At 24.9% G+C, this 13140-nt stretch overlaps 4 protein-coding genes across 4 annotated transcripts in view; 1 reads left to right on the plus strand and 3 right to left on the minus strand.

The window, feature by feature from the left end:
• Nucleotides 1–13140, plus strand: part of LOC122504010 (protein numb) — a 147306-nt gene that overhangs the window by 53723 nt on the left and 80443 nt on the right. The window lies entirely within an intron of this gene.
• On the minus strand, nt 145–1806 carry LOC122504016. The gene is made up of 4 exons (XM_043614836.1): nt 1627–1806; nt 997–1224; nt 520–807; nt 145–418 (listed from the first exon to the last, which is right to left on the minus strand). The coding sequence occupies exons 1-4, from the start codon at nt 1669–1671 to the stop codon at nt 221–223; spliced, it is 759 nt and encodes a 252-aa protein (XP_043470771.1). The 5' UTR covers nt 1672–1806; the 3' UTR covers nt 145–220.
• On the minus strand, nt 2764–5545 carry LOC122504013. Its single transcript, XM_043614834.1, has 4 exons — nt 5412–5545; nt 4873–5106; nt 3234–3521; nt 2764–3101 (listed from the first exon to the last, which is right to left on the minus strand). Exons 1-4 carry the CDS (start codon nt 5454–5456, stop codon nt 2877–2879), a joined length of 792 nt encoding a protein of 263 aa, XP_043470769.1. The 5' UTR covers nt 5457–5545; the 3' UTR covers nt 2764–2876.
• On the minus strand, nt 7271–11054 carry LOC122503928. The gene is made up of 4 exons (XM_043614700.1): nt 11010–11054; nt 8841–9074; nt 7895–8182; nt 7271–7471 (listed from the first exon to the last, which is right to left on the minus strand). The coding sequence occupies exons 1-4, from the start codon at nt 11052–11054 to the stop codon at nt 7271–7273; spliced, it is 768 nt and encodes a 255-aa protein (XP_043470635.1).

Genomic DNA, 13140 nt, shown 5'->3' on the forward strand with positions numbered 1-13140 from the left:
AAGTTCTTATGTTATTTCTTCCTTGATAGAAGGAGAAAAGACTATAGCGTTAAATCGTTAGTTACATTCCGAAAGTATTGCCTGAGTGGTAATCGTGGTAATTTTCAATTAAAAAATTAATTTCCTTAGGTATTTAAAATTTCTTTATTTAGACCTTTATACTTTTTTTCAACTACAGTTTACAATTATTCATTAACTTAATTTTATAATAAATTATCATTTACAATTTTTTCTTAATACACTCGCGAACTTGTTGAACGACAGTTTGCGATCCGGCGTTGACTTTTTTAACTCCATTCACAGTCGAGCAAAATGATAGTTCCGGTCCTAGTGTTGATACCCTGAATGCTAGTCTTCCAAAATTTGCCCAAAATTTGGGAACGTTTGTCGTCGTTGCGAGCGTTCCTTTCACAGCAGTCTGCAAAATTGGATGAAAAAAAAAGAACATTGATATTAATTTTGCTTCGAAGGGAGGGGAATTTTTAGTTTCTTTTAGAAAAGGTAAATGCGTTTACTGACCTTCTGGATACAAACTAAGGCTCTGGTGCTCGAACGTACGGTGCTGATATCTTGAACACAGTCAATGGCCTCGTCTTTAATGACCGTCAAATTTTGCACAATTACCTCAATACTGTGTCTCATTTTTTGACTGTAGCCATTAGCACTCTCTAGTACCTTATCCATACATTGTGATACCTCGGCCTGTGCTGCGGTGGCAGTCTGGTCAAAAGTATCGACTATTTGCTCGCATTCGGTTACATTTTGTCCAATCACTTCCTTTAGGGCTTCATTAACCTCGGCTCTTATCTGTGGAAATTAAAAAAAATATTAGAAAAGGATGCGATGAATATAATTTCGAACTTTGGCGTTTGGCGCCATCGACATTATGTTCATTGATCCATGTATCGAACACAAAGGATTATTAGAAAATTAAGACATGAAAGGTGGTAGAAGAGATTAAAGAAAGTTTGAAAATTAATGAAAGTTTTTACTCACATTTTGTTGTGCCTCGGCGATTCTGTAAACAACAGTTTTCGTAATATTTAATGCCTCATCGTTAAGTGTTTTAATTGCATCTAATGTTGTTTCCATAACATCATGACCGTAATTCTTGATTTGATAAATTGCTAAATCAACAACTCCAACGACTTCATTTTTTATTGTACCGACAATACCTGCATTGACATTTTTCTCTTCTTCATCTTTTTCTTCTGCGTACACTGCCTGAAATTGATAATTAATCAGAATAATTAAATTATAGGAGCCTACATAAGTTAAAGTTTGGAGTTATGGTCATCAACCAGGAGGAAGCGGACAGATGGTGGAAATTAAGATGCATGAAGATGTTCTAATGGGAAATTCTAGGATGTTCGCCAGTTGTAGGAGCAAGATCCGCGACTTGAATTGCCTTACCCAAGAATATTATAACCATTTAGGAAAAGGTTGGAAAGAGGAAGCCAAGAAGTCTTTCGCTAGTACCAAAAAACAAATAGATTATGGAAAAGTTCCTTAAGCAAGAGCCTAGGGTTTTTGTTTTGGAATCGGAGTCCATCCAAAGACGATAGTAGTTTTTAGTGGGCCGACCAGAAGAATTAATTTGTTTTTGAATCAGTTTTTTATTCTTACCCCAGTCAAGAGAATGGCACAGAGAAGAAACACGAATTTCGACATATTTTCGATAGACAAAAGTGTTATTGAAGTAATAATGAAAAATCAAGGATTGTTCGGCCTTTTATATCGAAAAATAATTACAGCATAGAAAAGGAATGCTAATGATACTATTGGTTTCGCGACACTCATCACCTGTGTCAATTAATATTAAAGCATCATCGCATTCTTCTCTTGTCTTTACGCCTAGAGGGTCAATTATTAAAAGTTAAATTCAAATCCGTGGATTTTAATCATGACACGTCGTAGTGTAAAAAGAGGAAGAGAATATACGTCATTAATTGATTTATTGTGAATTTTTAATGAACTTGGAATCACGTCACAGTTTTAACGGCATCATACATTCCTACCAGAAAATATCTCATCGGATTGAAAAAATAATTTGGTCGTAATTATAATTCATTTGAATTAATTAATAGTGAATCGTCTGTCGATTAACGTCCACAATTAAAAATCATGGATATTCATCAAGTCACCGAATGAACTTCGCGTCTTCTTTGTGTCAGTCCAGCAATCGTCACCAAGTTAACTAGTTGTGTACTCTGTCATCGAGTTTGTTCTTCGACTCCAGTCTAGAAAATCTCTTCAAGTACCAAGTGCATTCTTCAAGTCTTAGTCAAGTTCATTCAAGGAGATAATTTCTACTGCGAGGCACATTTCTATTTTTCTAAGGACTACATTACTTTGACATCGGCGTCAAATTAATAATTCGGTCACTCCTAAGCCGAGAGGTGTTTTATCTAATTTACATCGACACCTGGACTCCGGATCTTTCAGTTTGGCTGTCCCGAAAATAATTTAAGGAAAATCTACTGCATTCTGTTTCCGCTAGTCAAAGTCCCTCGATCTCACACTGAACAAGGTCTCCAATTTAAATTCTCGATTGATTCCACAAAGTTTTAATTTTCAGTGCGCCTAAAGACATCTGGATCTACTCTTTCTCTCTTATTCTAATTGTAAAGGATTCAAATAAAAACTTTAACTTTAATTTTCAATTTAACAGTTACTCTTTCTTAAAACCTGTCCCTTAATATCAGAGCAAAATTAAAAATGAAAATAAATGTTGCGTGAAGGAAAAATTTAAGAACTTGGTGATTATTTGAAAAGTAACTTATAATTATTTCTATTTACTTAATTATTAATTTACAATTTTACTCTACGTCGTTTACAATTAATTTTTGAACTCGGATAGTTGTCATAAATCGGATTCATTCAACTTTTTGTGATTCAGCAAGTTCCTTTCTGGCTTTAATGCATTCGCGGACTTTCTCGACGACAATTTGCGATCCATCGTTAACTTTCTTAACGCCATTGACTGTCGAGCAGACTGTTAATTCCGGTAATAATGTCGTTATTTTCCACGTTAGTTTTCCCAAGTCTCCCAATAATGCAGGAACATTTTTCGTTGCTGCCCACGTTCCTTTAGCGGCAGCCTAAGAGAAAAAAAGAACTCATCATTAAGAATGTAAATTTTAATAAGAAAAAAAAAGTACTTCTTTTTTGGGGATACCCTTTTTTGGGCTTGAAAATAAAAAGACTAAACAAGGAGATGAAAATTAACTGACCACATTGACACAAATAAATGCCTTGGTTGCTGATCCGATATTATTGACATTTTCCACACATTTCTCTGCCTCGTCTTTAATGACAGTTAAATTTCTCATAACAACATCGGCGCTGTGTTTCATATTTTCCGTGTAACCATCGGCGTCCTCCATTACATCAGTGACGCAACGTGAAACTTCCGCCATTGCCTGAACGCCAGTGTCGTCAAATGCCTTTGCCATCTCTGCGCATTCTGTTACATTGTAATTAATTGCCTCCTTTATTGCCTTATCAACTTCGGATTTGACCTGTAATGGAAAAAATACTACTTTGTGCAAAAATACAAATATTTCCTTAAGCCATCCTGACATTAATTTTGGTATTCTGCTGTAAGCCACTGAATTCCAGGGCTAAGTATTTTTGTCAGAAACAATTGGAGGCTTGGGCTTAATAAATTGTTCCCTGGCGTCTGTTTTGGCTAGTTCATCCACTATATTTTTACTAATAAATCCACTAGCAACTAACTTAGTAGATGATGCATATTAAATACTAATATAATTTCAGCACATGATAAACAATATTTAATGGATGCTGCTGATTATCATGTAGCACTGAATTCAACTGACGATCAAGAATATTTAGTGGATGTTGTCGGTTGTTATCCAGCATCTATTTTCGTAGATGATAAATATTAACTGCTAAGAGATGATTTCAACAGATGATAAACAATATTTAGTGGATGCTTATCATCTATCATTGAATTCAACAGAAGATAAACAATATTTTTGTGGATGTTGTTGGTTAATATCTAGCACCCATTTTAGTAGATGATAAGTACTAAATAATAATATGATTACAACTGATGATAAACAATATTTCGTGGATGCTGCTTATCATCTAACACCCATTGCAGTAGATGATAAATACTAAACGATAAAAGTAGATGAATAAATATTAAAGAATTTCAGAAGATGATAAACAATATTTAGTGGATGCTGCTGCTTATCACTTAGCACTGAATGCAACAGAAGATGCAACAATGCAACAATATTTTGTGGATGTTGTTGGTTAATATCTGGCACCCATTGTAGTAGATGATAAATATTAACTACTAAGAGATGATTTTAACAGATGATAAACAATATTTAGTGAATGCTGCTTAGCACCAAATTCAACAGAAGGTAAACAATAATTTGTGGATGTTGTTCGTTATGTTGTTATGTTGTTAGTTACCCATTGTAGTAAATGGTAAATATTAACTACTAAAAATAATTCCAATAGATGATAAACAATACTTAGTGAATGCTGCTGCTAATTATCATCCAAAATTAAATGCAGAAATAATATTTACTGAATGATGTTACTACTTTTTGTATAGCATTCACTTCAGAAGATGATCTAAACAACATTCATTAGCAGATGAACAGTTCTTAGGAAATGTTACTCTCTCGTGTCTAGTACACAACTTAGTAAATTCTGAGCCGTTTGTTGTAGTTAAATAATTAATAATTAATAAAAAAAAATTACTCTGTTAAATAATTAAATTATTTTAAATTAAATTTAAATACATAAACAGAATTAATTGAAATTTCAATTAATTCAATATAAATTTTTAATTACAATTGAAATGTAATGAGAAATAATAAATTTTATACTAACTTTTTGTTGTGCCTCAACAATTTTATCGTAAACAGATTTTGTCACTTTCATCGCTTCCTCTTTAAGTTTTTTAATAATTTCTGCCGTCTTTTCCTGCACTTCATGAAGATAATCAGTGACTTGGCGAATTGCTTCATTAACAACTCCCACAACTTTGTTTTTAATTTCCTCAACTACACTTGGATTCTCCTCATGGTTTTCCGTTTGGGGTCCTGTATTTTCAGCGATAACAGCCTAAAGAAAAATTAAAAATAATAATAATAATAATAATAATAATAATAAAAGAAAAATAATAATAAACATATTGAAACCAATTAAAAAAAATTATAATAATTAAAATATAAACAATTAAATAATAGACATTAAAAAAACGAAACGAAAACCGAAAAAAATGATTATTAGAAGAATAATAATGGTACTAAAATGAAAATAATAATTAAAATAATAAAAAAAATAAAGTAAATAAATAAATAAATAATAATTTATTAATAATAATGAATTAAAAATTATTTTTAATTGAAAAAAAGTAAATTTCTCACCCCCGCCAAAAGAAAGGCACAAACAAGAATTAAAGGTTTAAACATTTTTTTTAATAAATCTTGCAAAAATTAAAAGAATAAATTTTTTTCTGAAATAATATTGAGCGAATCAAAATTTTTTTCCAGCTTTTTATATCTGATTCTTCATTTAAATAATATTTAAAAAAGAAATTAACACATTTCTGTTTTCATTTTAATATATAAAACCACTTGTGTCAATTGAAATTATCATTCTTCTTTCATAAAAACAAGTTTTTTTTTCGTACAGGGAAATATACATTATTGTATAATAAATGGGTTTTATATTACTTATTATGTTAAATGTAATATTAATAATTTAAATAATAATAATAATAATAATAATAATAATAATAACAAATATTATTATTATCAAAATAATAATAATAATAATAATTAATAATAAGAATACTAATGATAATTTATTTACATTCATTAATTTACTTCATTCTAATTTAACTTCTACAGACAAAAGAGATCTTTTTTACATGTGCGCGAAACAAGAAATAAAAAAATTCCACTAAAAATAAACAAATAATAAATATCAAGAATGAAAGTCAGAACAGAAAAAAAATCTGGTTTTTTTTATTTAACCTCATTTTTACTTAATAATTACTTAATTTTTTAAAAATAACTTTATTAAATGTATTAACTAATTGTAGATACAAGAATTGAACAATTGTTTAAAGAATTCATTTTTACTATTCAGAATTATTAAACAACTGGACTGACAAATAAATAATTCAATTGAATTTTTAATTTGTTAATTACCTAAGTAATTGTTTAATAATTATTTTCAAAAATGGTAATTAATTGTTAATTAATTAATTAAAAAAAAATTAATTTCTAATTATTTGTTAATTAACATCTAAATATTTATTAATTAATTTCTAATTGTTTATAAATAAATAGATAATTACTTGCGTTACTTAATAGCAAATTATTTATAAATAAATAGCTAATTATTTGTTAAATAATCGCTAATTGTTCATAAATATATAGTTAATTATTTCATTATTAATTGTTAACTGTTTGTTAATTAATTGCTAATTATTTTACAACAAATTTATAATTATTTGTACATTAATAGCTAATTGTTTATAAATAAATTGTTAATTATTTGATTAATTAACAATTTAATTTGTTAATTAGTTGATAATTGTTTGATTAATTAACAATTTAATTTGTTAATTAGTTGATAATTGTTTGATTAATTAACAATTTAATTTGTTAATTAGTTGATAATTGTTTGCTATTTGATTGATAATTATTTGTTAATTAATTGCTAACTATTTCTCAATTAATCTCCAATTATTTGTTAATTAATCGCTAATTGTTTATAAATAAGTAGCTAATTATTTGTTAATTACTCTCTAATGATTTATTAATTAATCGTTAATTGTTTATAAAGATTGTTTATAAAGAAATAGTTAATTGCTTATAAATAAATAGCTAATTATTTGTTAATTAGCCGCTAATTGTTTATAAATAAAGACCTAATTATTTGTTAATTAGCCGCTAATTGTTTTAAAATAAATAGTTAATTGTAACTAATTGCTAACTCAGTGTTATTTAATGATCAATTAATTGTTTATTAAAACAACAATTATTCGGCAATTTTTTATTAAATAATTAATTGCGAGCTAATTATTCATTTATTCATTTATTTATTTATTTATTCATGTAATAATGTACATTGTTATAAATTATCAATTTTGTTTTGATTTTTAATTAAATTTGATTAAATAATTATATTTTATAATTTTCATTTAATTTTTTTTTATTCTTTTATCAATAAATAATTATTTTACAAATTATTTCATAAATTTATATACATATAATTATTTTAGCTTTCCTCTGATGCACTCGCGAATTTTATTACCAATAATTTGCGAATCCGAAATGGCTTTTTCAACTCTATCTGAAATCTTGCATTCTGCTAGGTCTGTCATTGAAGTCGCTACTTTCCACATTAATTCACCTAAATCAACCAAAAAGGCTGGAAGTTTTTTTGTTGCTGTCCAAGTTTTCTTAAGAGATGCCTGAAGAAATGAGAAAAAGAAAAAAAATTTACTTCATTTTAATGACGATTATATTTTGTAATAAGAAAAAAAATTTTTAATAGCAACATGTTAAAAATTATTATTATTTTTATTATTGATTACTCAATATTTTGCAACTGTTGCTTCAGTAACCGTTGCTATGGTAACAATTAATATAGCAACGGTTGCTATGGTAACAATTAATATAACAACGGTTGCCATGGTAACAATTAATATAACAACGGTTGCCATGGTAACAATTACCATAGCAACGGTTGCCATGGTAACAATTGCCATAGCAACGGTTGCTATGGTGCAACAGTTGTCATGGTAACAATTACCATAGCAACGGTTGCCATGACGAAAATGAATAATTTTTCTTTTCTTTTTGAGAGGGGGGAAAGAGGGGGGGGATTCACTAACCTTTCTAGCACACCATAAGGCTTTTGCACCTGAGAAAAAGCCATTAATATTGCTTGCACACTTCTCAACTTTCTCGTTAATGCGGAGTAAATATTCTTGGATACCATCAGAACTTTCTTTAACTTCCAATAAATATTTGTCAGTATCATTGACAACTTCACTGGTGCATTGGGATATTTCGAGTTTTGCCTGTTCAATGCTTTCATTAAATGCTGCACTGTGCTTCACGCATTCCGATACGTCTCCATAGTTTTCATCATTTTTTGCCAAGTCAAATTCCGCATTCAACTGGAAAAAGAAGAGAAAATTTTTTTAAGTTCATATAAAAATTCAAAAGTTAGTTGTCATGGAAACCAAAAATCATAGCAACGGTTGCTATGGTAACTATTATCATGGCAACGGTTGTTATGGAAACAAAAACCCTAGCAACGGTTGCTGTGGAGACAATTACCATAGCAACGGTTGCCATGGTAACAATTACCATAGCAACTGTTTCCATAGCAACCGTTGCTATGATAATCGTTACCAAAGAAACCATTGCTATTGTTTTTGTTTCCATAGCAACCGTTGCTATGGTTAATGTTACCATAGCAACGGTTACTATGGAAACAGTTGCTATGATATTTGTTTCTATAGCAACGGTTGCCATGGTAACAATTACCATAGCAACGGTTGCTATGGTAACAATTATCATAGCAACAGTTACTATGGAAGCAATTACCATAGCAACGGTTGCTATGGAAATAGTTGCTATAGTAACAATAACCATAGCAACGGTTGCTATAGAAACAAAAACCATAGCAACGGTTGCTATGGAAACAGTTAATAGAAATGGAAAAAACAAGAAAAAGAAAAAGAAATATTAAAGAGGAAAAAATAATTTTTTGTTATTAATAGAAGCGCCAATTAATTAATGAATGTGAAAAGAAAAATATTTTTAATTTACCGTTTGTTGCACTTTAGTTAAGTCATCGGCAAATAAATTTGCAATTTTCGTCGCCTCGTCTTGGACACTTTCTGTTGATTTTGACATTACAGTTTCAACTACTTCAAAATAATCGTTAATTTTTTTAATTGCTACACTGACTTTTCCCACAACTGTATTTGCAAGGTTCTCAGTTATACTTCGTTTAAACACATATTTCTCAATATCTTCGTCCGTGATTTGTGAATATACAGTCTGTAATTAATTAACAATAAAATTAATAAAAACTCGAGAAAATAAAAATTTTTTTTTCTTTTTTACTTATTAACAAAGTTAAATTAAATTACATATTAATTACTATTACATAATTAATTATATTTAATTAATTAATTAACTATATTAATTTGAATGTTCTTTCATTTTTTCATTCATTCACTTTTTCTGTCCCTCACACTCTGAAGTTGTCGCGGAACGTGATATTCAATTTATTATTGTTATGCAAATAACAAATATTTTTAATCTTCAAATATAAATTTTTAAAATAATTTTATAATCAAAATTTAAAAAATTCACTTATTAAGTAAAAAATTAATTATTACTGTTCATATTTTCTAAAATTTTAATAAATCCTTCGAAAAAATTCAACTAATTTTTAATCAAATTTAAATAAAATTACATGAAAGAATTTAATTATATTCAAAAAATTTCATAAAATGCAATTTCAACAAGAATTTAAAATTCTTTAAAAATAACTCAATTATTCTCAAAATATTTTTAAAAAATTCTATATAAAAATTAAATTACTTTCAATGCAATTTTTAAATATATTCGTCAAAAAAAATTGAAAGAATTCAATTATTTTCAAAATATTAATAAAATTCTTGTGATGAATTCAATGATTTTAAATATACCTACATAATTTTAATAAAATTCTTTAAAGAAATTCCATTATTTTCGAAACAACTTTAATTGAATTTCTCGAAAAAATTTCATTATTTTAAAATATTTCTATAAAATTCTTCATATAACAATTTAATTATTTCTTAAAATTTTTAAAAATTCTCGCGAAACCTTTTGTATTATTTTTTCTAAATAGTAAAATCTTTCTATAAACAATATTCAATTATTTTTTTTCAACAGTAAAATCTTTACAAAAATCCAATGATTTTTAAAACAATTTTAATATTGAATTCCTCGGATGAATTCAAATATTTTTTAATATTTCCATAAATTTCAATTATGTCCAAAAATTTTAATAAATTCATTGAAACAATTTTTATAAATATTAATAAAAATTCTCCGCAAGAATTCAATTATTTTCAATCCACTTTTAATAAAATTCTTCTTCATAAAATTCAAATGCTTTTAAAATTTTCAATTAAAATTATTATTAAAGAAACTCCATTAGTTTTAAAAAAAAATTCAAAGAAATTCTTCAAAAAAATTTAATTAGGATTTTAAAAAATTTTAATAAAATTCTTTGTGAGAATTCAGTTATTTTCCTAAATAATAAAATTCTTTGACAGAATTCTATTATCATCAAATTTTTTGATAAAATTCTTTGCAACAATTCGATGATTTTCAATATATATTAATTTTAAAATTGAAAATATTTGAAAAGAAAAATTATAAAAAAGTTAATATTAATGTAATTTAATTTTGCATTATTTTTGTTTATGAATCACAATTTTTTTAACAAAATTATTATTTTGTTTTAGAAAAAGAAGAAAAATATTTGCAAAATTCCTATTCTTTTAATCTTACTTTTGGAACTTCATCAAAATTATTTTCATCATTTTAATTTAATTATTATTTTCTAGAATTTTAAATTATTTTTTATGAAAATAATTGAATTCCTTAAAAAAATATTTATTATTTATAAAAATAATAATTGAATTTCTGTGAAATAATTTTTATTATTTATGAAAATAATGAAATGTTTTGTATACAATTTTATTAAATTTTTTTTTAAATAATTGAATTTTTTTGGGAAATTTTGTAATATTAGTAGATATTGAAAATCATTGAAATTAGAATTGTTGCTAGTAATTAATTATATTTAATTATAAATTATTTAATTTATTAAATTTAATTTAATTTGTTAATTAATGTTACATAATTAATTATTATTAATTGTAAACGTATCATTAGAAATTAATTAATTTTACCAATTAATTAAATTTTTCTTACCCCAGCCAAGAGAAAGGTACAAAACAAAATAACTAATTTAGACATTATTTAATTATCTTTTGGAAATTTCTTATATTAAATAAATTGAAATACAAAGTGTAAATAATTAAAATTTTCTTTTTGCTTTTATACCAAAAAAAAAATTGTTTGTATAAATAAATCATAATAGTACAAGCCATTGACGTAGATTTTTCCATTTTCTACACCATACACTTGTGTAAATTTAAAATTATCTATTTGTTTAAAACGAATTCCTGTTAACGTTAAAAGACGTCAAAGATGTATTTTTAATAATTATGATTTACATTTTCTAACTACGTATTTGTTTGTAAATATTTTAATTTGATAACAAAACCAGAAGTTAGTAAATGCGTTATAAAATTCCTTACAACATTTGAAAAAAATAACGTTAATGCAAAAGTTTTTAACAAACTAATTGTTAATAAAATAAATAATTGTTAATTAACTAATTTTTAAATTAATTAATTTGTGATTAATTGCTAATTAAAAAATTTTTAATTAGTTAGTTATTAGTTAATTAATTGTTAATTAATTAATTATTAGTTGATTAACAGTTAATTATTTAAATAATTAATAAATTATTTAAATAATTAATTAGTTAATTATTAGATAATTAATTAGTTACTTAATTGTTTATTACTTAATTAATTGTTAACTAATAACTATTAATTATTTAAGTGCTCTTTAATTTGTTAACAAATAAATTTTTAATTTGTTGCAAAATCATTAATGTTTAACTAACTATTTGTTAATTTTTAGCAAAATAATTAATTGTTAACTAATTAATTTTTAACTATGTGGAAATCTATCAATTGATAAATATTTATTAATTAATTATTATTATTGTTATTTATTTGCTAACAAACTGTTAACTTAGTAATTGTTATTTAATTGCTATTTTTTATTTAATTAATTGTTAATTGTGAATTAATTACAAATTAATTAATTTTTAATTAATTACAAATTAATTAATTTTTAATTAATTACTAATTAATTAATTCTTAATTAATTAATTTTTAATTAATTATTAAGTAATTTATTGCTAATTAACTAACTATTAATTAATTGTTAATTCATTAAAACACAATTAATTAATTTTTAATTCATTTCTATTTTTGTTTATTTATAATTTAAATTTATTAAAGGAATTCAATTTTTGTTTCTATAAATTAATCGACGTAATGATGTAATTTTTTTTTTTATTTGCAAATTAATTTTTTTTACGTGAAACATTTTACAATTTTATATTATACAACTAAATTCCGTCATATGAAAATAATTATATTAAAAAAAGAAATAACAATTTTTTTATTAACACTTGTGTCAATTGAAATTATCTTCTTCTTTTTGGGGAATTTAAATTTTTATATACGCGGAATTGCATGGAAAATATATGTTTCTTTGTCAAATTCATTAACATAATTTACACACTTCAATTTCCTTAATTATTAATTTTTTCTTCTATCTAAACAAAAAAAAAAAATTGTGGTTTAAATTTAACTTATAAACGTCAATTTACTTTGTCGTATTTTTTTCTTTAAAGGAAAGAGCAAGGAGAACAGAAAATTGTTATTCTAGAAATAAAAATTAAATTTTTTTTGTTTATTAATAATAAATATTATTAATTAATTAATTACAATTTAGTTGTAATATTTTTATCTCGATTTTTATTTGACAAATAACATTTGTTTAATTAACACTCAATTAACATTTTGTTTTTTATTATTTACTTTTAGTTAAAATTTTTGTCAAATTAATTATTTTAGTTTACATTTTATTTTCTTAATTGATTTTCAGCAAATATTTGTTAATTAACATTTAGTCAATAGTTGTTAATTAACAAATTTTAATTTTTATCAAGTAAATGTAATAAAAGAAATTAAAATAAATATGGAAATTAATTATTAGTGAACATTTGTTAATTAACAAATAAATCTTTAACTAATTGTTACAAAAAGATAATTAAAAAAAGTAATATTTGTTTATAGAAATTTTTTAATAACATTTATTTAACTATTTATTTATCCTATATAAACATTTACTAAACATTTGTAAATTAATATTTATTGACCCCTGTTTATTTATTTATTTTTTTTTTTGTAGTCGGAAG

This window comes from Leptopilina heterotoma, unplaced genomic scaffold (genome assembly GCF_015476425.1).
Source record: "Leptopilina heterotoma isolate Lh14 unplaced genomic scaffold, ASM1547642v1 Lhet_275, whole genome shotgun sequence".
Classification (NCBI taxonomy): domain Eukaryota; kingdom Metazoa; phylum Arthropoda; class Insecta; order Hymenoptera; family Figitidae; genus Leptopilina; species Leptopilina heterotoma.

Excerpts from the sequence above, each read along its gene's own strand:
- LOC122504013 (XM_043614834.1), bottom strand. The coding sequence starts at position 5,456 with ATGTTTAAACCTTTAATTCTTGTTTGTGCCTTTCTTTTGGCGGGG. Across the intron at positions 5,107-5,411 it reads GTGCCTTTCTTTTGGCGGGG|GCTGTTATCGCTGAAAATAC; the intron begins GTGAGAAATTTA and ends ATTTTTCTTTAG. Across the intron at positions 3,102-3,233 it reads CATTTATTTGTGTCAATGTG|GCTGCCGCTAAAGGAACGTG; the intron begins GTCAGTTAATTT and ends TTTTTCTCTTAG.
- LOC122504016 (XM_043614836.1), bottom strand. The coding sequence starts at position 1,671 with ATGTCGAAATTCGTGTTTCTTCTCTGTGCCATTCTCTTGACTGGG. Across the intron at positions 808-996 it reads TCGCCGAGGCACAACAAAAT|ATAAGAGCCGAGGTTAATGA; the intron begins GTGAGTAAAAAC and ends TAATTTCCACAG. Across the intron at positions 419-519 it reads CCTTAGTTTGTATCCAGAAG|ACTGCTGTGAAAGGAACGCT; the intron begins GTCAGTAAACGC and ends CCAATTTTGCAG.
- LOC122503928 (XM_043614700.1), bottom strand. The coding sequence starts at position 11,054 with ATGTCTAAATTAGTTATTTTGTTTTGTACCTTTCTCTTGGCTGGG. Across the intron at positions 8,183-8,840 it reads TAACTAAAGTGCAACAAACG|TTGAATGCGGAATTTGACTT; the intron begins GTAAATTAAAAA and ends TTCTTTTTCCAG. Across the intron at positions 7,472-7,894 it reads CCTTATGGTGTGCTAGAAAG|GCATCTCTTAAGAAAACTTG; the intron begins GTTAGTGAATCC and ends TCATTTCTTCAG.